A 26,133-nucleotide genomic window follows, 5' to 3' on the forward strand; every position below is an offset into this window, starting at 1 on the left:
TGTTTTAGAGCAGCAAAGCAAGAAATAAATGTTGCCCATGATGCTCTGAGGTGCAAGTGAAAGGATCTACAATGGTTATTGAGCTCGCTCCCATTTGAATTCACAATCTCTTTTTTTCACGAGAAATCTGCCGAACACAGCAACATCAAGACAAAGACAATCAGCGTGCAATGCCCAAAAGCAAAACACTCAATTTCTCAATTCGAGAAAAGTCAATCTTTGCTGCAAAATGGCAGCGGTCTGCCAGCTCAGCAGCTAGCTCAGGGCCTGAAGCCATTGTAATCTTGACTAAACACCGCATTGACAGCCTCTTATTGAGCCTTCCAGCAGATATCCTGCAGAATAACTCTCCAGCGGAAAAGTACATTAATACCTACAAGGAAGACATGAGTACATTATGATCCAACCAAACAATGCAAGACAAAGATGAGATAGGGAAGTCGCTTTTTCTTCGGGAGATTGTCAAACTCATATATGGATTTACAGTTATAATAGTGTGAGGCGTTTCGAAAGATGCATGTTCTGACCCTTGGCAGTATTGCCCCGTCGGACCAACATATCATTTGACTTCAGAAAATCAGCATCATTTTCAAGAACTTATACATTTTCTTCCATACACGATTCAGCATCACACATGGATGATAAAGGTTTAATAAAATGTAACTTGTAAAAGATAAATAACATTATTTAAATAGCTTTTATTTGTTTGCTAAACTATCTGATACACAATATATTGTAGCCTAGGTGATATATTTTATTTAGAGGCAGTAACGTTTCCTGAGTTGGGAAGTTGTTTTTCGGTGTGTTCATGAGCTCTAAGTCGTAATGTGGAAACAACATGTTTCGGTTGCTACACCACATTCCTTAAAAGCACTAACGGCCCGTCCACACAGCGGCGTTGGAAGCTTCTTCGCTATGAAAATAAATTAATCATAGCGGTAGGGAATCACCCGGTCTTGTATGATCAGTCCCTCTTCACCTACCGGGATACAAACCGGAGGAGCCAGGCATGGAGGGAGGTGGCAGAGACAGTGGGTGAAACTGGTAGGTTTTCACCTGTTTGGAGAGTTTATATCCAGTTTACTTTGTAAACTGTATGTCGGGGACGGGAGATTAATGTGATTGGTTGTTGGTCGCGTTGCTCGCATAAACTCCCCCAAGCTTCAGACACGCCCACCTCCAAGCTTTTTCCAAAGCCGCTATGTGGACGGGCCGTTACTTGTCTACTTGTCATCAGTGTTACTTCTAGGAAACACTTTTTCTAAGTGGGCCACTCCACGTGGACAGAAACTGTTAGTACACAAGCAAACAATTGACGTCAACTCGGCAAATCAAACATTCTCGCTTTCCGACTTATATACTAATTTTCCCAGTCGGTAAACTATTTTTTCCAGTACATCGTGCACCACATGAGTGCTGCAGTGTGTCTGAGGCAGATCTCCATCACATACATCAGTCTTCTGGCATGTAGGTTACGTGAAATTAACTTGTATAGCCCCAAGGGGACTTTGCTTTGAAATTCTTCTGTACATGTGAATGGATGCTAGTCCTGGGATAGAACTTTCCAGGTAGTCCAGTAATTATTAGGTTGAAAGAAAATGAGGAAGGCAAGGGGTGTCAAGAAAAATACTTAATAATGCACAAGGCACTTTCTCAGTGCACACACTAAAGGTGAGAAACTTGAATTGGATTAATCAGGGTGCCACTTATATAATCTTCTCTTCCTGCATCCATTGTTCTGTTCTGCCTCTCATTCAGTGAGTGGTGGGAGAGGTTCAGGATCCCTACAACTTTGAATCAAGATAAGCCGTACACTCGGACCGATAGATGTATTGACTTTCAACTTCATTCATCTTACAGTGGGAGTGGAAGGTAGAACATTGCCAACTCACATCAAAGTTAAAGTGAGAACTCTATACAAAGAATTCTTCAACAATCCCTAAATCTCGAAGGAGAGGAATTTTTATTTTCTATTTTCTGTGACTTCAAGTGTCAAATGTTTTTTTTAGTCATTGATGAAAACCTCTACTCGGTCCTCAACTTAAGTAAATGAATGTTGTGACAATCCTCTCAGGTTTCTACTTCTTCTCCACTACATTTCAGAGGGGAAATATTGTACTTGTATTCCACTACATACAATTGACACTGGTACTGACACTTTTAACATAAATAACATGTGTTCATATTATATATATTTACGACAAATGTATTTGGTACTAGCCAAAATTGTGTGTATTTTCTAATGACAAAAACGGAATACTATAATTTACAAAAATAAAACAAGCCATTCTGCACAATGAGTACACACATCTGATACTGAGCGGATGAAACTTTTATACTTTTAATTATTTGGTATCAGTTTGAAAGTTGATGAGGATGATGATTTCCATCTCTGGTTCTGGCTGTATGCTTTATTACGTTGTTCAGGTTTTGAGAATGAACTGCCGAGTGCACATGATGTGTTGCGCTTCTACGTACAATTAATTCTACAAAACGTCCGTTGATGTTTCTCTGCAGTTGCTGTTTTTGGACACCTGTTGCATTAATAATCGAATGGTAAAGTGGCGAAATGAGTATCTGAACACCTCTGTAGCCGCTTTGGATGATATGAAATATGAATGCCCTTGGAACTTACAACTGAACTCGAAAATAACCATTTCAGTGATCCAAGACATACGCTGATGGGAGGTAGGGGAAAGACACAAACACAAATTGAAATGTACTTTGTGAATCTGTAAAAACCTAGTTTACACTAACTTTCCTGGCTGTTTGTGAGCTGGTTCAACATTTCTCAGTTGTGCTTGTCTGTGAAGGTCTATTAATGGCCGTGTATTTGTAAGAGCTGAAATAAAGGAAGACTGAAGTGTGACACTATTGAGAGACTTTCTCTACATGAGGGGAAGGAGCGGAGTGTGAAGGAAGGACACCATTAGATCGATAAGGAGATAGGAGAAAGGAGAGAAAGTGACAATGAGCACCGCCACCTTGAGAAAAGAAAAGGCAAAGGGTAGAGAACAGGAAGGTGTTGTCCTTGGAATAAGTATTGTGTTTGCTTTCCATAAAGAACTAAATGTTGACACAGATCTTAAACACTTTGGGGACACGTTTACTTGAGCTGAAAGAAACTCAACACCTATAAGCAATCATGGAGTTGTTATTGTGAACTCTATCATTTCCCTGGTAAACGCAGTTATTTGAAGCTACAAGTGAAACCCTAAAACAGGTTATAAGCAGCATCATATACCTTGGTAGCGGCATCAAAAAACCTATGGCACCAGAAAAGAGCAGTGGGAAGAAGAGTAGTGATAAATCAAGCGCACGGAGACAGACGGCTGCAGTAAACAGAATTATAGTTTGATGAGGCTAAAATCCATACCGTATTATTGACTTGTGTTGATGTACTCATAGGGACTGATCTCATTGCAGAGCAGCTCGGACATTGATCGTCTGGCTGGAAATCCCATTACACACACTCATTCAGCGCCATTTGAACTGCTCAAGGTACAATGGATTTCCCTGCTCATCAGATAGACGCATGCGCTGTGCCGCAGCTCTTAAATAAAGAGGCAGGGTTGGATGATTCTGGAAGAACGCTCAATGGACTGTTGAGTTTTCTTTTTTGACACGTTTTCCCTTTAATAGTTAACCATGCTTGCACTAGTCTTTGGCAATTGGGACGTTTTCCTTCAATATCAGGTCCTTTTCATCATTTGTCTTTTCAAGACTGAATGGTTTTTGGTGATAATAGTGTTTTGTGGAGAATCCAAGGCACCTGCTGAAGGTCCAGGATGAGATGTGTTCGATTTTTTTGTAGAAGAGTTAGTGGTTGGTGAAGGAATACTTCACACGGACCTTACCTTACCTTAAATTATCTAAATTCCACATGGACGAAAAATCCCCAAATTTTGAAAACTCGATGAAGAGTTGAACTAAATATGAAGTCAAACTATGTTAATAATGAATTTACAAACTCTCCTTTGCTGTACAATCCAATACAGTCCTATGTATCCATTTGCAGACTGCATACATACAAACCCTTTCTCAAAAACCTTACTATCTAATACTTCCACATAAAAACTTATTTGTGCAGCCATGGGTCAACTCGTTTTTACAAGTATGTTTTGTCAAAAGTTTTCTTCCAAGAATTCAAGGTGACATGGGGATAGGAATTAATATACAAATGGACATTTTCCAGGTGAAGTATTCCTTTAAAATGCAAAACTGGCGGTAAGACAGAGGGAGGTTCAAAGTCAGAAGTGTAAGTTGAGGAGAAGGAGTGAAAAAGTTCAAGATAAAACAGCAGTGATGGTCAAAGACACCACCGGACCTTGGAGGCAGTGTAAACAGTAAACACATCATCTCTCTTTTCAGGCTCTCTAACACACACACACACACAATCAACGTCTCCATTTCTCTGTTTGCCCTCTACGGAGGCCCTTTGAGCAGGGCAGATTTATCTTGTACGCCCTGACCTCCAGCTTCCTTGCTCACTTCCCATTGGATCTCACAGTAGCCACATCTTTACACGCACACACAGGCACACACAAGCACGCAAACACACACACATTGCAGATTGGAATGAGCTGTAAACACATAAACACATGAACTCACCGCCAAACAGCAACAGACCCCTTATATTTATCTGTAGGCTGTATTTCCTCCCTCATATAGGCCCTAGCCCTGATGCTCAGAGGATATCGACCCGTGCAGTACAGCGTCCTCAGCGCCGCAGCTCAAGATCACATTACTGCGCCTGCCTCTATTCACATCACATAGTTTCACACCCAGGTGAGGAAAGGAAAATAGAGTCCATGTGAAGTGTATTGCTTGTTTGAACGTCCACATAGTAATGTATGTGTATTCAGACGTTATACTCTCTTGCAGTGTGAGCCATTCACACTGCAAGAGAGTGGCTACCCTATGAAAGAGTAACAACCTGGAGAGATACAGTAAATGTTGATTTATTAATAATAATACATGTTAATACAGAACGTGAGTTGCTGTATGAACATTATTTACAGTACATAGTATGAAAAGGAGTAAAATACCCAACTCTGAAACAAGATACAAAGAATACTGAGGACACATAAAATGACATTAGTGTTGTCTTTTACACTCTTTTATCCACTTTACTAATATTCATTTATCAAAAAGTATTTGTGAGAGCTGCGATAGCAAACCCTTCAATATGATAAAAAATGCAATATAAAGACATGTGTTAAAAGGTATAGGTTAGTGCAGTGGTTCCCAACCTTTTTCAGTCAGGCCCTATTCCGGTTCCCACCGAGATTGGTAGAATTAAAGGTGGGGTAGGTAATTTTGAAGAAACCAGCTCGAGTGCGCTAGAATTTGAAAATACACAGCCGGAAAGAATCTGCCACTTCCTTACAGAGTCCCTCCTCCAACACACACGAACGCGCACATGACCAATGAGGGCACGAGATAAGTGTGTGCACAGATGGAAGGCTGACAGGCAGGTAGGCCATCCAGTTACTTTAGCCGGGCCGGCTCAGATGATTGGTCGTGCTTTTTACAGTACTACGGCTTCCACAGTGACATTTTTTTATGGATTTGTTGTCAAAGCACTTCAGATATTCATTGCTATCTGGATTTTAAGAGCATTCCATGGAATATAACAAAAAGTGTATCGGCCCGTCTAAATTACGGGCATCGAAAAATGCTTTCAACGCTTCGCCCATTCATTTGAATGGGGTGACGTAGAAGATTTTTAAACTTCGCCGAACTGCATTGTGGGGAGCATGGCATGGCTTTGCAAGCATCACGAGCATCTATCGGCATCAAAAGTTGAACAATGTTCAACTTTTGAGGCTCGATGCTTGGCATCAGCCAATCAAATCCCGCGTATGCAAATCTGACAGTACAAGCGCTAGCCAATCAAACCACGTGTATGCTGGGAGAGACTACGCAGGTCATTTCCTCATATTAAAAAAAAATGGAGGGAAAATTCATTATAGCGGTAGTGAATCACCCGGTGCTGTATGATCAGTCTCTGTTGATCTACCGGGATACAAACCGGAGGAGCGAGGCATGGAGGGAGGAGGCAGAGACAGTGGGTGAAACTGGTCGGTTTTCGCCTGTTTGGGGATTTTATATCCAGTTTACTTCGTTTTAACATTGCTATTGCTTTGTATGCCGGGGGCGGGCGGGAGATTCCTGATTGGTTGTTGGTCGCCTTGGGCGCGAGAAATCGCCAAGCCTCAGACACGCCCAGCTTCAAGATTTTTTGATGCCTGTAGTGCAGACGGGCCGTATCTCGAGCCAGTTTCTCAAACGTACCTACCCCACCTTTAATTGTATAGAGTTGTACAAACATTACATTTTCTCTGTTAATAATAACAAGACAAAAAGATCCAACTATAATTTTATATTTTATTATGGATGAACATGAACAAAAGTGCTTGTATTGGCAGATGACCCTGTGCCACTGTGAAATAATGAGGCCTAATTGAAACAATTACAAATGCTGCTTATCGATCCGGTTCTTTAACAGTATTTTTATTATAGGTTATTTTTGTTCTTTTTTAAGGGAAAAACTAAACAAATTGGAAACAGAATTAACATTGATTTATTGTGTGTATAGTGTGGATTATGGGCTGCTAGCAGACATAACATACCTGCAGTGGTGGTAGTAACTAAGTAGATGTACTATCATGCAAAATGCACTTTGTGATGTCTTTTATACATACAAATGTGTCCCCGGTGTGTCGGGGAACTCAAGCAGCGTCAGAAAATAAAACCCTCTCTCTTTTCCTCCGTACCCAAATCTTTTAAAAACGGGTGTACAACGAGCGGATACAGATTCCATCCGAACTGACGTCGGCGGACCCACAGAAAGTTGCTATCAGAAACAATGCCTGACGTGTTTTGGATGTAATCTCATATTTGTTTACATTAGCGAGCCTCGCTAACACTCAGAGCTAACCTGTACTGTAGAGCACATGGAGAGCAGGACATTAAAAAAAACTTACGTTGGGATAAACCTGCAAGAGAAAAAACATTTGAGCTCCATACTGTTTCAGAAATAATCTTTGATGTGATTTAAACAAGATGGCGTTTTATCACAGCAGAATTTAACTTTATCTCCGGTAGAATTCTGATCAGGCATTAGCTCCGCCTCCTCTTCTTTTCTTTTTTCAAGCTAAGGACCCAAGATCCGCGTTTCTCTAACAGGGCTGCAAAAGAGGGGTTTGAGCAGTATGAGGCATGGCTACAATGGGTGAACTGTTTGGTATTTTAAACAAATAACTTCACAGACATGTTTTGTATAGGTATGGCCCGACAATGTATGTTTCAAATATAGCATGATAGGTCCACTTTAAGTTGTTCCACTTTTGCAATAGCGCTGCGCCCCCCCGGTTGGGAACCACTGGGTTAGTGGTTATTTTAGACCAGGGGTGGGGAACCTTTTTCCTATCAAGGGCCATTTCAATTTTTACAACATCCTTCGAGGGCCGTACACATTATTGAATTCAACCTCTGCTTAAAAATACTAAAATCACAGCCCATTCATTTTGCCTTTCTTTCATGCTGTGCAAAGAAAAAGCAACCTCTTAATCCAGATATCTTACCATGACTCGCGTATGCATTCACGTGCACGGTGTGGCATGACCACCAAAACAGAAAGATATGGACACAAGATGTGTGCAAATGTATTTAGTTTCCTATCCATGTGGACATGATTTAAGTGGGGGGGACCTCACCTCCTCTAGGGGGGTCCAGGGGGCATGCACCACATTTTCAAATGTTGAAGTTAAAAGCATCAATCTGGTGCACTTTGAGAGCAACATTAGGAGATCTATGAAACAGAACTGTAAGCAGATTTACTTTTTCTTTATGCATATTTTACAAATCACTCCCCTTTTAAACTGTATTCTTGTTTATTAACACATGAAAACAACTTCCTTTTACTGTCATATAGTATTTTATACCTGTTTACTTTACTCTCTTATTTGTGTATAACTATAATGATCATAAAAAGGTGTGCCTTTACCTCACTGAGCTGAGGTTATCAGAGCCTCTCAGTCTGATTGGGGTGTGGTGCTCTCCGTCAGAACTGCACCCCTGCAGACGAGACATATACCACGAGATGACACGTTAGCCTTGTGTTGTGTTCAAAGAACTTGACCTTGGCCAGGAAAAACAGGCACTCGCTTGTTTAATTGTTTTGCGTGTGTTTATAAATTACCTTGAGGGCCGTACCAAATGGTCTCGCGGACACGGAGGCTCCCCCTATTTTAGACACTTGTTAGTAACCGCTGTTTTTATGACACATTAGAAGCTTCAGACATTCACACATGCATGGCTACTAACATTGTATTACCTACAAAGCTTTTTTAGGCATCTATCCAAAAACAAGTTAAAAAAAACGTTGGCTTCAAGACAGAAACAGGAAGTGAAGCAGATGTGGAAGAGTTTAAACCTGCATCATTTCTAATGGCCAACAGGGGGCAACTCCACTTGTTGCAAAAAGTAGTCCTTTTGTTTAGAGGTCTATGAACAAATTGCCATAAATCTGACTTGATTTGCGCATGCAATCATTACTTCCCACAAACCTTACTATTCACATTGCATCTTAACAGTCTGTGCTTGTGCGGCGGTTTTATTATTTCTTTATATATCGACAAAACCAAAAGTGCTGTAAATGTGGTAACATGCTAACTCATTGACGGGTTTTAGGACTCATTCCTGCACCCCTATATTGTCATTGGCTTTGGAAATGTAGGCTGCTGGACCAGCATCTTAACGATGTTTCTGTCTTTGGGAAGTAAGGCCCCCCCCCCCTCCCACAGTAAATGAGGACCATTGCTGCAGAGGCAGGGGCCTGAACCTATGACCTTGTTTTTGCCAATTTACTGCCTCTCCAACATCAAGACCACTGTCTCTCAGCAGCAGCCAGCCACATACGGCTCCTGCCAAAACAGCAGTCGGCCCTGAAGTTCCTTGTTCTTCCTCCCCCTTCTTGCTCACTTCCTTTAAAAACCATAATGCCACTCTAAAAATGAAACAATGTATCCTATGAAACTATTTCATCTTTACATCTGCCAGAAGCTGTCGTTGTGGAGAGGGGGACAAGTTGACAGTAAAGGAATATAGATTTTTTCCTCTTGCAGCTGGTTTCTGGCCGAGTGACTTTACTCTTACAGAGTTGTCAGAGGGGGGGCTGTTTAATGGGGTGTTATCAATTTGCGGTGGAGTCTGAGTGCCGTCTGTCGGCCTGCTTGATGATGGATCGGCTGCTGGGTATCAGTTGTAGCGCAGGAGAGAGACTGGAGGATTAGAAAGGTACAGCAGAGGTTGATGGAGAAGTAGCGGCATGAGCAGCGAGAGTTTAAAAGGCGTTTGAAGTGTTTAAGATGACAGATTTTTCACGCCGATGTCTCACTTCAGATTAATAGGATTTGAACAGTGGTGGTATTTTTAGAGGTAGCAGTTGAAATCCTCTGCAGTACGTGCTTGCTGCTGTTCTTTAATGGGATTAACAGCAGCTTTCATTCTCAAAGCAAAAAATATGAATTCGAAAATAAATCAGTTAATTGAAGAGGTAGAAGAAGTATTCCGATTATTTACTCAAGTAAAACGAGCCATATGACAGTGTAGAAATACTCTATGCTATGTAAAAGTCATACTTTAATGAGCAAAAGTGAAAGTATCGCCATAAGGCACACATACTTTAAATTATTTTATTATAATTATTGATGCATGTAGGAGGACATATCGTGCTCATCTTCAGATTCCTATTTGTATTTAGTGTCTCTACTAGTACATGTCTCCATGCTTTAATGTTCACAAAGCTCTTTATTGTTCTCCATACTGCCTGTGCTGCGGCACCTCTTTTCACCCTCTGTCTGAAACCAGAGCCCAGTCTGCTCTGATTGGTTAGCTGGCCGGCTCTGTTGTGATTGGTCAACTGCTTAGAGATGTCCCGCCCCTTAGCCTATCACGTACAATGTGTTGGAGCGCTATCCAATAGAAGCGTGAGTGTTACATAGTTATGTCATTATTAGGGATGCACGATAATTATCGGCCCGATATTAGGAATTATGACGTCATCCCGATAAACCCGATACCAGTATGAATAGCCCCGATAATATACAATATATTTTTTGGGTAAAAAAAAAGAAAAAAATACTGCGGTGTGGGTGGATTGGGATGAGGGGCGCTTGTTTTTCACTCGGCTCCTCCTGTTTTGCCAGTACTGTGGTATTAGTGGTTTAGGAAGAGGGGAGTTCTTCACAAATCCAGCGTTCCCTAACTCATGCCTGGCTGTGACGTAAATGGTGTGCGGCCGTGAAGCCAGGACAGTAAACAAACATGTCGTCGGTGGTATGGGCGTTGGAGCTATGTGTAACTCAAGGCATATGCTCGAACCGGAGCTGCCTGGACGCTGCAATCATGTTGCGCACTATCCGTGCTGAGTGTGCTGACTTTTCGTACAATGTCCCACTGTCTGGCTTCCTGCATAAAGTCAAGTGCTCGGCGCAGTTGTGGCGAAATGTCGCTCCTCTGTTTTCATTTAAACATCTCCTTATATCCGTTAGCGCAGCTAGCTAGCACCAGATGCTAACAACAACAATGCACGTAAGGTCTCTCTCTCGCTCGCTCGGGCCACACATACACACACCCTCCCGGTCCTCCAGATGGCCAGTCGGGGCCTGCCGGTGAGCGTGGAAGTGTGGTCTGCCACAAGCGGGCGGCAGGAGCGGGGCTGTCAGCATCAGCTTGTAGATGGTATTTTAAACTCGATGCGCTCTGAAACTACGGGGCGGCCGAGGAAAAAATATATACATATACATATATATATACATCGCGTTAAAATAATTAGTGGCGTAATTTTTTTCTAATTTTTTCTTCCGGTTGTTGCCTGTTTTGAATGACAAATACACACTACCGCCGCCTGCTGGTAAGGAAAGTTATTGCCACTCACGCATGCGCAGTTCGTACGTGCTCGGCTTATGTAGATAGTAACGAAGTAGTGTAATATATTACTTTTTTTTAAGTAATACATTTATAATTTATAATTTGTAGTTCAGGACCATGGACAATGCAGCTTCCTTGCATTGACAGTTCTCTATGCTGAATTTCTGCTGAGTTTCCTTTGCCTCATTTTTAATGTTGTGACCTGTCTGGTTTAAATGAGTGTGTTGCTGCTTTGATGAAGCCTAATTTGAAGTTTCAAATTAATTTCTGAAATATTTCGTAATATAGTTGTCTTTGTCACATTTTATTTGGCATTAGTAAATAATTATGCACATTTACAGATACTTTACATGATATGAGTGATAACACGTGTTATAAGGGCTATTTTGCACAATAGGTGTGCCTTGAGATTTTTACTTGTCCTTTGGTGTGCCTTGGGCACAACAAGTTTGGGAACCACTGTGTTAGACATCTGAAAAGGTCACGGCAACGCCAGAGTCGGAATGACATACTGATTGGTTGTGTGTGTGTGTGTCTGCCTGTGTGTGAGTATGTACCTACAATCTGCTTTTCACTTAAGTTAAATCACCTCAAAGTGTAACTTAAAGTATTCACTCTTTCAGTACATTGCTCTAATATAGAATTTCCAATCAATGTTAACACCTTCTGCAATCTTATATATTCATGGTAAATGTGAATAATGCACATTTTAAAGCTGTCCTTTTCTAATTGGAGCGTTAGTAGCTCTAATATAGATAATTATGTGAATCCCTTAGCCAGGGCATCGTTAGCATTTTTTGAATCTCTGGATGTAATTTACGACCAAACACTGTCAGGCAGTGCTGCCTGACAGTGGAGATCATTTAAAAGGATGTTCCATGCCTGCGAGGCCTGTCCTGCGATCTCAGATATAATTACCCTTAACTATAGAGATATTGGCAAATGTAAAGGAATGAGGATGTGAAGAATCGCTTTAATCTCCATCTTAAGTAGCCTCGTGAGTATTCATCTTTTATCGTCATTCTGATACTGGCCAGTCCAGTCAGTCATGTTGAGCTCATGTATTGTTATATATTCTATATATATATATATTCTATACATTCTATATTTAGCTGATGATGATAGGAGAGGAACTGCGAGTGAAGCGTTTAACCGATATGATTTCAATTCAACATTGAGACCCGTTCCATCACTGCTGTTATTCTGGGAGACCCAAATGATCTAAATGCTGTTATGTGGCGTGCGTGCGTGCGTGCGTGCGTGCGTGCGTGCGTGCGTGTGTGAGGACATGTTACTGGGATAGATGCTCATAGTCAAATTAGAAAATTCAAACAAAGTCCAACAAAATGATATCTGTTTGCTCCTCAGCTCTAACATTGTAAATCACTTGGTGGTTGCCATGCCATGAGTTGTGAGTAAACATTTGAAAAATGTTGGTTAATTTCATGATTCAGTTGGGACTTGAGGTCTGTCAATTTGTCAAGGAAGTTCTATTCTAAAAATAAATGAAGCTTGTTATACTGCATGAACTCCTCTGAGATCATTTACACAAGACACACTAAGCATTTTAAAGAATATTATGCAAGAAAATAAAGCTCTTACTGCCTTCTTTTTGAATTAGAAGAAAGTTGTTCTGTAGCCAGAAACTTGAAAGGAATCACAATGTTCTTTGTAGCTTAAAATCTTCAAATTAGATTAGATTAGATTAGAAACAACCTCCTGTTCTTAAAGAGAAGCAAATCCAAGAGCTTTAACCGTGCATTATCTCTAACCGGCAGCAGGGGCAACTCCACTGGTTGCAAAAAGTAGTCCTTCTTGTAGTCTATGAAAAAAATGGCCCTACTTTTATTTTTGTTTATTGCTTCCGTAAACTTTATCCTAATAAGTTGATGGTCTCAATCACCAGTTTTAAGTCTTCCTCAAAGATGTTTATTTTACTGTATTGTCCCATTTAGACTAAAATGTATTTTGTCATGATATAACTTTGGTTTAACAAGTAGCTTACGTAAAATGTAGGTTAGGAGTTTAGGCAATAAAAGGACTTGTTAGGTATACAAAAAGGATTTAGTTTGGGCTAAAAAGGATTTGAAAGTCACTGATGTAGGAACATGACTATTTCGCTCTTTAAACTACTTTTGTGGCTCTGAAAGTCTTGTAATTACTCAAATGGGTTTACATTCAAGTTAGTTCAAAACCAGACAAGACAATGCGGAAGTGCCTTGAACCTGCATTCTCTCTTTAGGCAAACATTGGGTGACTCCACAGGTTGAAAAAAGTAGTTCCTCTTCTATGGAAGTCTATGAAGAAATGACACAAATGATTTGATTGCTTCAGTAAACTGAGTTAGCGAGTTGAGGGTTTAAATGTCTTGCTTCGCGCCTTCTCTAAACCAAAGCGGGTTGTGTGGGTCGTTATTGTTTGACGCCCTTAAAGTGAGGACTGAGGTTTTCCTCTAAAAGCCTAATTTTGCGTATTCCAGTTTAAAGTCATTTCCACAATTTGTTCACTTTAGCCAATTCAGCTGTCAAAAACTCTGGCTCAGGTGGAACACTTCCCATGGTGCATTAATACAAAATGTTAGCTAGCCCTATAATCTTTTACATCTCTCTTCCACAAGTAAATAAAATAGGATGAATATTGCTATCTTGAACCCCAGAGCATCATTATCCCCCACAACTCATCACATTTCACATCACATTTTGGTCAAATGATGCTCAAGGCCGACTCCATCAGGCAGCCACTCTCTCTGGGGCCGCAGAGATCGGCTGAAGGATCGTAATCATTGAAATTGTCAATTATAATGCCCGCACTGATGAACCTCTTCATCTGTGTGTCTGCAGTGCTGCTGCTGGGCATCTTCCTGTACACGCGCTGGAGGAGCTACAAGGGGCTGAAGGAGGGCGTGTACCACGTCTCCGCCCACCACGACGGCTGGGAGGACATCCGGGAGAACGTCCTCAACTATGATGAGGAGGGAGGCGGGGAGGAGGACCAGGTACATCATCCACACACACAGTTTCAAATAAGTTAAAGATGCCTCTTGGAAGTATAGACACACTGTAATCATTCAATGTTAATTTGATTTATTCATTATGTAAGGGATAATATGCAGCGGGGCGGTCATTCATGAAAATAAACATAGGCAGGGTGATCAGCCTCCCTAAATTAACCGGCTTGACTCACAATATTGATTCAACATTTTTTTTTTTACTTAAAAATGATCATATTGCTTCCGCTAAGAAAAACGGACAAGTGGTCCGTTCCACTTGGTCCCAACGGCTGGAATTGCGGCGAGAGCAACGTAACTTAAAAGGACGGCAGCTCTGATCGAGGTTCTATTTCGTCCCTACTGACCGCCAGAGGCGGTGCTTTAGCACTGGATATGTCCATCGCGCGCATGCGCAGCTCGAGTACCAATAACAAGTCACCTGTGACCCACGTCACGTGACGGCTATATCTGCCGGTGTCATCAGAGGATCTGTTCCTTTCATCTTCTCGCTGTGCGAGAGTACCGTGGCTACATTCAGGTGTTGCTCTTTGGGCAAATGTGGTGTTCCTGCCAAGGTGCTTCCACAAACCCACTTCAATCAGCCTGTCCAGCTGGCACGCTTTGACATTCAGGAGAATGGCACGTCGGAGTTGCTGTGCCCTGTGGGTGCCCTATGGGCGTATATCGATGCTACTGCCTGTTACGGCAGTCGGAGCAGCTCTTCGTTTGCCATGGCGGCACTGAAAGAGTTTGTGCCCTCTAAACAGTGGCTGCCCCACTGGGTTGTCGATACCATCTCACATGCCTACGGGGCCAGTGGCCGCCCCACTGCCATCAGGGCTGAGATGCCACTCTACAAGGAGCATCTCAACATCTTGGGCTGCCCTGAGAGGGGTGCCCCTGGAGACCATCTGCGCCGCGGCGTCGTGGGCGTCTTCTGGCATTCTCCAGGTTTTATCGGGTTAATGCCACTCCCCATCCTTTGGGCGTGGTCCTTTTGCCGAGCTCCGCTGCTTCCAGTAGTGAGCAAGGGCTTGGATTCTTCATGACATGGTTGGTATAAGACGTCATCCAGTGCTAAAACACCGCCTCTGGCGGTCAGTAGGGACGAAATAGAACCATAGTTACGGCTGTACTCTATGAGTCCCGAATGACCACCAGAGTATCCTGTCACTCAGAATTCTTATGTGCTCGCGAGAAGTTTCTGGGAACTGTTATGGAAATCTAAAAACCACAATACTGTAGAGTACAAGTCAAAGTGATCAAATCAAATAAATGGTGAATCAGACAGTTGTCTTTCTGGTGATGTTTATTCGATGACTCAAACAAACATCAGATACAATCAAATATATATATATATATAGACACAGGTCTCACAGAGTATAAAATATGTCTGCGCGAGTGTGCGCAGTTCAATATAGTTTTCAAGCTTATATTGAGGAAAGGGTGGGAAGGTAGTCTCAACCCAGTAGCCAAAACAGCTCTGTGGCCTTGAAGTAGGATAGATAGAGGAAAACAGCACATCTAACCAAATGAGAAGCATTTGGTTAAAACATATCAGGATATAATAAAATGTCCACTACATTCCCCCCTTTTGATCATACTTGATCAATAAAAAAAACAAATGACAGGATAGACTGATATAACACATCAATGAATACACTCCATCACTGGTTTAAGTAAACACATCACAAATATATCATAGAAAAACTGGCTGTTTTTGTGGAGGACAGACTCCAATATAATGTAAGCATAAGAGGAGAGTACACTCGATTCACATGATTATATTGATTATATTGTAGTGTCAGAATCAGACTTCTGATTCTAGCTGGTCTATCTCACTGTGGCGCAAAGGATTGTCGTGTAATGGAATAGCAGTATACTGAACGAAAGCTAAGGATACCAGGCTGGAAAAGCCTTTCTTCAGTATTGGGATAATCAAACAGGTATAAAATTAATAGGCCGAAAATGATTATCAGGGGTGTAACTATCCTAGCCAGCCTTGCCACCCCCCCCCCCCCCCCCCCCCCCCGATGTAAACCAGGACCACCAGTCCCAGCCGCCTGCGTTGGATATGTCATCCACTTTCATGTCGGCTAACAAGTTGTTAAGATGCAGCACGGTGTCAGTGATGTTCTTGGTGGCGTCGGGAATGTAAGTGCAACAGGAGTCACCGATCACATGACACAGGCCACCCTTTGATGCGAACAAAAGGTCAAGAGCAAATTGGTGCTGCATGAGCATATTCCTAGAGGCTATTATAAATGGGGGCAATGCCTGGAAGCCTTGCGTCGTCTCGTAAGTGAGGTTCTCTAGTCGAACATCTAAGGTATCTATGTTATGGGCATTGTTTACTGTACCCCACCATGGAAACAAGCCACCAAATAATTTAGCTCCAGTGGACGTCAGCTCTCTTTTTACCTTGTGGTGGTCGGGGTGTTTGAACTCTGGGTAATGATGTGTCGTGTGCATTAAGGACGTGAGGACCGTGACTGCTGGATTCAAATCTACTAGAGTGCATGTACCTATCCAGAGGGGAGCCAGAACTTGATAGAGCAGGGAATGCTACGTTAGAAAGGATTCTTCCAGGGGCACCGAATATGCAATACGAGATATTGTAAACATCGTAACTGCACTGTGCTATCTTCCCCATCCCTTAGAGTAATGTTACCAATCCCTGTCTTGACCAGCCCCTCTGCCCGTGTGTTCGCCCTGCTCTCCCCATGTACCTCTTAGATATCTCGATTTCGGCTGACATGCTTTGTGCTGACCATGGATACATAAAATATAGGACTAGTCCTAACACAACTATCATGGCAAATATGCAGAGGAACCATTTTATGATTGTCCAGGCTCTCCGGTAGTATTGCTCACTGTTGCGTCGTCGTTTTCCCAGGCGAGCCGTCATCACGATGTGGGAATGCTCCATGGGGTGTGTGTGTGTATTCCTTCGGTCGATTTTGTGACACGGACAGTCAGACTCCGCACACCGGTAACACAAACGAGGAACCAGAGGGCATATGGAACCGCTCAGCTGGCACTCGCTCGTGACACCTTGTGTGTAGTGTGTTTTGGTGTATGTAGTGCAAGTGTGGTGCAAGTTGGTGATTAGGACACATCACTTGTTGTCATCTACTTCTGTTGGTGATTAGGACACATCACTTGTTGTCATCTACTTATGTTGGTGATTAGGACACATCACTTGTTGTCATCCACTTTTGTTGGTGACTAGGACACGTCACTTGTTGTCTTCTGCTTCTACCGTTTCTCCTTTCCCGTGACTACGACCTTGCAGTGGCTGGCGTGGACCCACGTAGCTCTCTCTCGGCGACCTTGACCGCTGTCTGGTTGACCAGACGCAGGTAGGGGCCAACGATTGGATTTCCAGCTCTTTCTCCGGAAATCCTTGACCAGCACGAAGTCGCCGGGTTGGAGATGGTTAAGTGGACCAGTGGCAGTCGCTAAAGTGGATGACAGGTTAACATACAACATAGCAACATAGCAACATAGCATCCTCACACAAAGTTGTGGAGGGAAGAGGACATCCTGGAGCCTTGAGTCCAATCTGTGGAGGAGCCCCAAAAAGGATTTCAAATGGCTGAGTTGGCTCCGTCTTCGTTCCCACATCCGCATGTACATCAGCACAATGGACAGAGCTTGTGTCCATGACAGACCTGTGTCTGCACAGCATTTTGCTAGTTTGTTTTTGATTGTGCCGTTCCCTCTTTAGCAAAATGTGAACCGTTGTTCTAATTTAAGATGTTCTCTGATGGGCTAAGCTCAATGAAATCCAGCATTAGGTGCTCAAATGAATTTTGCATAATACAAATTACCCCCCTTCACCCCCCTTGTGAACCACTCCTGATTTATAGCCTCTAACATCTGATTTATAGCCTCTAACATCCCCCCTTTTGACACATTGTCCAACCCATGTGTCAAAAACAGCCCCAGCAGCCTTCCACCGAGCCTTCTCAACTGGTGTAGCTAGCTGCTGAAGTGACGACATGTTGTCAGTGAAGGAGGAGACAGGGATTCTAACAAATGAGTGTAAGGTGCGTGAGGTGCGAGAGGAATCAGACTCTTCCTTTGCGGCTGAGTCAGCAGGTAATTAGCAGACCCAATTTCTTAGGGGAACTGGGTCTGTACTGCTTGCAGAAATTGTCTACACTTCCAAATAGCCACAAAATCGTGCACTACCCCAAAAGCATAGCGTGAGTCAGTGTAAATAGTCACGGTTTTGCCTTCTGCAAACGTGCAGGCTTCAGTTAGTGCGATGAGCTCTGCTGCTTGTGCTGAGACATGGGATTGGTCCGGAACGGAGTACAGCAGAATCTGAAACAACAGGAAAAACCCCACCCGATTAGTGCCCCCTTGGTCGCGAGAGGCAGACCCATCAACATACAAAATGAGGTCAGCGTTGGTCAGAGGAACGTCTTTTAAGTCGGGTCTAGGTGTGCACACAGTCGTGTTCGTCACCTTCAGGCAAAGGTCAATAAGAGGGTTCTTACACTTTTTCCAAAATCAAATTCAAGCACTTTTCAAGCATTTTCAAGCATCTTACAGCTGTTGTAAATTACATATTTATATGCACATACTCAAATGATTATTTCCCTACCTCACATTAACTCAGATGTTCTTTATGCTATAAACAACCAAATGTGTGTTTAAGTACACACAACTTAAGATTACATTTAAATCATACGGTAAAACAAGTTGGAACTTTTGGAGTAATCAACTTAAAAACTTGTGTTTATGCTACCAATTATTAAGTAAGTGGTAATTGAAAACACCTGATTGTAGAGGAAACGCCTTCTCCCCTAACTCAAATAACTTTGTTGCTTTAACAAAATGTCATTAGAAGTTGTCTTAACTCAATAACCATCGATGCAACCTATTGCCTTGATTCTCTTTGTTAAGCCAAGCATTTGTTTTTAGAGTGTTCGTAGACTGGGTTCGTAGACTGGGCCTCCCATATAACCTGGCTGAGCCGATATAAAAACAATCAGCCAAATAACTTTTCAATACATTATTGATTACTATTCTTTTAGGTACTTTTAGGTTGGCAGTGAACATAAGTCAGAGGTACACGGTGTACTTTTCCTTCACTACATGTATGTAATATCTTTAGTTACTTCATAGATGTGGATGAATGATGTGAAATCTAATCAAGTGTTGAATCAGACTTTAGTTCCACCTGGAGTAAATCCACCAGCTACCCTGCAGTATACAAAGTCATTCAAACTAGCTGCACCTTTACCAGCTTTGAGAACACTTTGATGATCAATCATTATAAAACATATCATATATATTATTCTGAAATGGACCAATCTGCACAACGACTACTTTTACTGTCGCTACTTTCACTATATTTTGATGAGAATACTTTTCTACTTTTACTTGAGGAACATTTTGAATGCAGGACTTTTACTGTACCACTCTGGTACCTCTACTTTTACTCAAGTACAAGATCTGAGTACTTATAATTTCACTAAAAGATCTGAGTACTTATTCCACCTCTGGCAGTGTATTAGTATTAATTGTAGCAACAAATCACGCTGAGTTGGAAAATATAGCCTCACAATGGTAACAAGTGGAAAATAATATTTACCAATGTGTACAATGATTTGTAGGTAATTTTGACTACTCAAGACACCTGACTTATACAAAGGAAGACTGTGTTCATTCTACAATTACATGGGATTAAAGCAACATGTAGTTTTACTTGTATAATACTTCCATTTTGTATAAAAGACAGTTTGTTTTCATCTGTTTTCGAATAAACAAAGTAATGGCTTTCAGAATATTAAACTTGTAACGGCATAATTCAGATGATAAATACAACTTTGAAGCTTGTAACGGCATAATTACAAGCAGAGAATGGACTAATGTAACATCACAGCAAGCATAACAACAGCCGTGTGTTATGCACACATACGCAAGAATGACATCATCTGTCGCTTAGTGAGTTATCTGAAAGCGTTTTCCCCTCTCCTGAAATGACATGACCCAAAAATGTAACTGTTCTTTGTACATATTGGAGTTTAGACAAACTAGCCTTCTGGCCTTCGGCTGCGAGGTATTTTAACAAGGAAATGGTATCAGCTCCACACTGTTCTGGAGAGAGACCAACCTTGTACACAATGCCTGGTTGTACACAGTAGCCTTGACACAAACGTGTGCATCTGTAAGGTTTACCCTTATATTCAAATGTGAACAAAATTGACTGTCTTTGTGTACAGGAACACTGAAAAATGCATTTGAGAGATCTTATTACAGTAAAAAAATGCTGCAGAGGCTGGAACTTAGGAAAGAATCAGATAAGGACTTGGGACGAGCGGGCATAGCTGCATAGCATTTACAGCTGTAAATCCTGGACAAATCTCCACTCGTCAGGAGGTTTTGTCTCTGATCTTTTTGACAGGAAACACTGGAGTGCGTACCGGAATCGTTACACGGAATAATGACCCCTTGTTTAAGCAGAGAGGTAAACACTGAGTCCATCAACATGGACATTAAACCTACGTCATATCTGTGAGCTGCCCAGAGTGAGCATGGCCCATCTGAAAGCGCGGCAGGAAGCTCAGAGATATGAGAATTACCTCATCATCCTCAACCAACAGCAATGTGCGCAGAACGGCTACGTTTGTGCACATTTTCATCTTATACATGTCACCTGACATATAGTACATAACATATTCTGTGTGTGTAGGTGTCCAATCAGTGACTGACTCCAAATCTTTAACGATTGGATCCAAATCCCTCTATCTATCAGTGGGGCCCCTGACTAGTGAAATGTGTGGACCGTCCCTGGGATTTGACACAGTTTGTGTTGTGTGGGTGTGCAACAGGAACCAGCTTCACAGCCAACTTCAAGCTTAGTTTTAAGCATGAGCTCCTCATTCACACATTCTAACAGAAAAACTCATCATAGCATTTACACGGATTAACAACATTAACAACGTTAGCACGTATAATGCAAATGAGAAGCCTCCATGAACACAGCAGGTGGAAAAACACGTTGATCAGTCAAACGCAACAACGCCTGAGAATCAGGATATGTCAGCAGCCATTTAATACACATTCACACAGTTCTTTATCATCAAATGCCAGTTTTTGAACCATCGTAGGAGATGGCTGCCGGACTTTAAAACCCTCATTTGTTGAAAAATTAGGTCTAAGCCGAACCGGAGTTTCAGATCTCTGCCCAGTAAATGTATTAGGCAGACGGAGGATAAAATAAACTGTTTTTTTACTGATGTGGGAAATGGATTGACTATCATCACCGTTATCTCCACTCTGAAGTGATACAAAAACTTCTCCTTTACAGTCACCCCAGCCGCTCCTATTGAGTGCATAATCTACCACTACATTTGCAATCAGGCAAATCTGCCCTTTTTACTATAGAATGTGTAGTCCCAGAATCAACCAAAAAAATGGAACATCAACACCCATGACAGCCAAAGTCAGTGTGGGACATTTCTCAAATGCTGTTTCACTGTCATATTTCAAATATGTACCCTCTTTAACCACAGGCATGTCTTCTACATTTTCCAATTTTCAAAAGCATGATGTGTGTGTATGTATTCACTTCCCTGGTTCGATGATGCTGGCAGTGGTTCTCTCTCTCCCGACCGAATTCCTTCCTTTCCCCACTCCCTCCTTCGACTACTGTCAGTTTGAAGTATTGTCTTTGTTACAGTCCGATTTATCCGATCGAAAGTTATTTTTCTGCTTCTCGTGTGGGCATTCAGCGAACCGATGACCCATCTCTCCGCAGTTAAAACATCTGCTATTGCGGTCTCTATTGCGGTCTCTTCCTCCTCTTCGGTTCCCTCTGCCCTGGCCATCACCTTGAGCCCAGGTGGTTGTAACAACCTGGACCATGGTCAGCTTTTCTTTGCGAGCGCGGCGTCTTTTTTCCTCACTGGCTTTTCCTTCTGAGAGGCGTTTCTCAGCCTGCACGGCATGTCGGCGAATTTCTTCCAGCCGGGCACCGTCCATTACGCCAATGCAGGAGTTTCGCACTGATGAAGAAATAGCCGGGGATAGGCCTGTGAGGAAAGGGTTTGAGAGGTGTGTTTCCCAAACTCCCACACCGGCCTCTTGTTTGATAATGCCGCTGTTCTCAATGAACACTTTTTCTAAGCGGTGGTAATAGTCATTTACTGTTTCCTCCCGGTTCTGCCTGCATGCCCAGATTCTTGACATGTCGACTTTGGCGGGGAACTTTATAGTTATTGCGGCCTCTGGTCCAGCCGCCTCCTCAGCAGGCAGGTGAACAGCGAGGGAAGGTGGGAAAGGAAATCCACAGTCGAGGAGAGGATCCCCCACGCCTGCAATGGAAAAAACACAGAGATGTCTGGGGTTTACATGGTTTTGGAAATAATTTATTTTCCTTCTTTTCTTCACATTCATTCCAACCTTAATATTTTCTTTAACGCCCAAAGCCAACTGCCTTCTTTCACGGCATTCTGCTTAATCCTCCCAGTATTTATTATAAACACTTTCTGTGAGTGTCCAGTTTTCTATATAAGTCTTTTACTTTAACTTTATTTGTATTTCTACTTCTTCTTGAAGAATACATTTATTCTTTAGTTTCTTGATTTTTAATTTACTCAAAAACCTCCCTTTGGAAATCCGAACATTTCCGTCCATATATTTATTCTTTAGACAGACTGTTTTCACCATATTTTACTCTCATGACGTCTACAATCGGGCCCTCAGGAGGGTGTACAAGCCCCCTACTTTGCCTTGCTCCCATGACAAAATCACCTCATTTGTTTCTCAGTACAAATCACGCAAAAACTAATCGTAAACCCACGATCTACGACGGGATAAACCCTATGTGATATTTGTTTCTCAGTACAAATCACGCAAAAACTAATCGTAACCCCACGATCTACGACGGGATAAACCCTATGTGATATTTGTTTCTCAGTACAAATCACGCAAAAACTAATCGTAAACCCACGATCTACGACGGGATAAACCCTACCTTCGAGCAGCCCCTTTCATAAATGTCATGGAGTTTTAATTACGTTTAACTTTAAAAAATTTAGACACTGTACATCTCACCCAGTATTGGAAAGCCTTTGAGTTCGTTGGATCTCGTGAAGTCAATCGGTTCCACCCCCGGCGCTGGTCTTCTCGTCCCATACGGTTTCTGTCGGGGTAGAGGAAGATCCGCGGATCCTGGAGCGCCCACCACCAGCGTCCGGAGGTGTTCCCAATCAAACTTGCAGAGACCCTGCTCGTGACGCAAATTGTTATGGAAATCTAAAAACCCCAATACTGTAGAGTACAAGTCAAAGTGATCAAATCAAATAAATGGTGAATCAGACAGTTGTCTTTCTGGTGATGTTTATTCGATGACTCAAACAAACATCAGATACAATAAAATATATATATACACAGGTCTCACAGAGTATAAAATATGTCTGCGCGAGTGTGCGCAGTTCAATATAGTTTTCAAGCTTATATTGAGGAAAGGGTGGGAAGGTAGTCTCAACCCAGTAGCCAAAACAGCTCTGTGGCCTTGAAGTAGGATAGATAGAGGAAAACAGCACATCTAACCAAATGAGAAGCATTTGGTTAAAACATATCAGGATATAATAAAATGTCCACTACAGAACAGATCCTCTGACGACACCGGCAGATATAGCCGGTGTCACGTGGGTCACATGTTACTTTGTTGTTATTGGCACTCGAGCTGCGCATGCGCGCGATAGACATATCCAGTGATAAAGCACCGCCTCTGGCGGTCATCCGGGACTCATAGAACCGTAGTTATAGATGTAACTATCGTTTTCTGTAACTGTCCAAATCTGTTTGCATTTTATTTTCCATTAACCAGTCTTTAAACACTGCCAGAGCCCATACTGTGTTCCAGTTAGTGTTTACTTCCTGTCTGTCTTCTTCTGCCTACCCTTTAGTGTTCACTTCCTGTCTGTCTTCTTCTGCTGTTCCCTTTAGTGTTCACTTCCTGTCTGTCTTCTTCTGCTGTTCCCTTTAGTGTTCACTTCCTGTCTGTCTTCTTCTGCTGTTCCCTTTAGTGTTTACTTCCTGTCTTCTTCTGTTGATTTCTCTGACGTCCAGCACTCTGTTTAACCTCTTTCCCTCTATTGCGTATTTTCTTTACTGGGGACAGTTTAGCCATCTGTTTAGAGTATGAGAGGTCCTGATAATTTATTCCGGTAAATTACTCTGACCTCCTAATTGACCTTTCCGAAGTTATTGAGTCTATGTAAGTTTGCTGCTTGGCTCAGATCCACCAACGTCAGCAAGATCTCACCTCTTCCTAACCCCCCGAAGAACCAAGGTTTCAATTAACTGCTGTTTCAATTCAGACAACTCTTTTTTAATCTGTTTAAGCGATCCCGAAGGATTTTGATATCAGTAAATGGAGTGTGCTCCTACCTAAGTGTGTGTGGCAGGGTGCAATCTTACCTTTGACGCAGGAGAGGAGGGCACAGGTGTCTTTTAAAGGATCCCAATCCAACAGGTGGGATTCAGTTTATTTGAAGAAAAATAGGTCCAAACTAATACAGGGTTTTTACCTTCTCTCTCACAACATTATAATCATACTAACAAAAAAACCCGTGCTGTGATCATGTTCAAATGAAACTTTAATTCACAGTCTTACATTTATTACCAAAATGTTTTAATTTCAACTGCCCATTTCAGTTGTGACATTTTAAAATTCTCCCGATAGAATTTAGAGGTATTTCCTCGTAAAAAGACCGGTGACAATAAAAAGCGCATTCAACTTTCCATTCACCAATTAATTCACATCAGTTTCATACCGTTTTTCCGACACAGACGGCGGATTAACCTGTCAAAAACACATTCCCATCCGCCAAGAGTTCGAAGGAAGGTCCTTACAGGTCGCGGTTATAATATTCACAAACACATCTTCCGACACAGACGGCGGATTAACCTGTCAAAAACACATTCCCATCCGCCAAGAGTTCGAAGGAAGGTCCTTACAGGTCGCGGTTATAATATCCACAAACACATCTTTCATCAAATCATTCCACTCAGCCAACAACCAAGAAATTCGAGAGATATTTACCAAGTGTGAGAGGACCTTTACCGAGCTCTTAACCCAACTCCGAAGCACACAGCCTACCGGGAGAGAGTCTACCAGGGGTCAACCCCCCCTCTCTCGCGCTCTCTCAAAAAACCAGTCTCTTTATGCTAAAAAAACTGGATCCTAAACCCAAAAAAAAAAAACTCCTCCTCTTCACCCAATTCAGTTGAAAACTGCGCATGCGCACTAATGTACAAGGCTAAACATGTCCCGACATGTTCCACAGCTGTTATGGGATAAGACACCCTTTCATATGAGGTAAAAAGGACATGAACTCTCTTTGGCCTCTAATGTTTCTCCCCTTAGTGTGAAGCCCCCCCTCCCTGTGGACTGCTGCCAGAGGAGAGGAAGAAAACTCAACCTAAACAAACCACTTTGTTTTGTTTATACTGTAACTATAGAAAACCTAAAATATGAAGCATTTTCATTGTGGGTTATACAAGAATATAATTGATTATATTTGATTATAACTAACTTTCGTTTTTAAGTATTAAACATACTATGAAAACTCACAACACCCTCTTTTCAAAACGCAAAGTTATCAAAATAGCAACAGAAAAAATTGTAAGCATAGATACATATTCAAAAACCGTCAAGAAGCATTCTCATTATGGGTTTATACAAGAATATGATTGATCATGTATGATTTATAATTAACTTTCGTTTTTTAAGTATTCACTTCATACCATGATCTCAATTAACTTTCGTTTGAAGTATTCACTTCATATGAAGATCTCAACACATCATGAAGCCAAAGTGTTTTTCTCTCCACAAATATAAAAGGGAATATTTTAAAAGTATTCCATGGTGTTTTCCGATGGTGCCAAAAAATGTTTGTTGTCCACAGCTGATGTTAAATTAAGCAGACAATTGATTTATTGATATGGCTGCACATAGTCCCATAATCCTCCGGAGCAATGGTAATGTTCTCCTTAGCAGCGTTCTGCTAGCGGAAAATAACCAACTATGGAAGGTCCAAATTGACCAATCAGAATTGAGTATTCTGATTGGTCAGAAGCCGTAATAAAGGCCCCCACAAAACTGTCGAGACATTGCTTAATAGTACAAGTATCAAAATACATCTTTATATAAAAATGGTCATGCAAAAGTAAATAAA

At 41.9% G+C, this 26,133-nt stretch overlaps 1 protein-coding gene across 1 annotated transcript in view; it reads left to right on the forward strand.

The window, feature by feature from the left end:
- LOC117551614 (neural-cadherin-like) overlaps positions 1 to 26,133 on the forward strand; it is a 508,256-nt gene that overhangs the window by 473,084 nt on the left and 9,039 nt on the right. Inside the window, exon 36 of the mRNA XM_034224543.1 lies at positions 13,779 to 13,933. Coding sequence (XP_034080434.1) covers positions 13,779 to 13,933 — 155 coding nt within the window. The remainder of the gene's footprint in view (positions 1 to 13,778; positions 13,934 to 26,133) is intronic.

The sequence above is a fragment of the Gymnodraco acuticeps genome, unplaced genomic scaffold (genome assembly GCF_902827175.1).
Source record: "Gymnodraco acuticeps unplaced genomic scaffold, fGymAcu1.1, whole genome shotgun sequence".
Lineage (NCBI taxonomy): Eukaryota > Metazoa > Chordata > Actinopteri > Perciformes > Bathydraconidae > Gymnodraco > Gymnodraco acuticeps.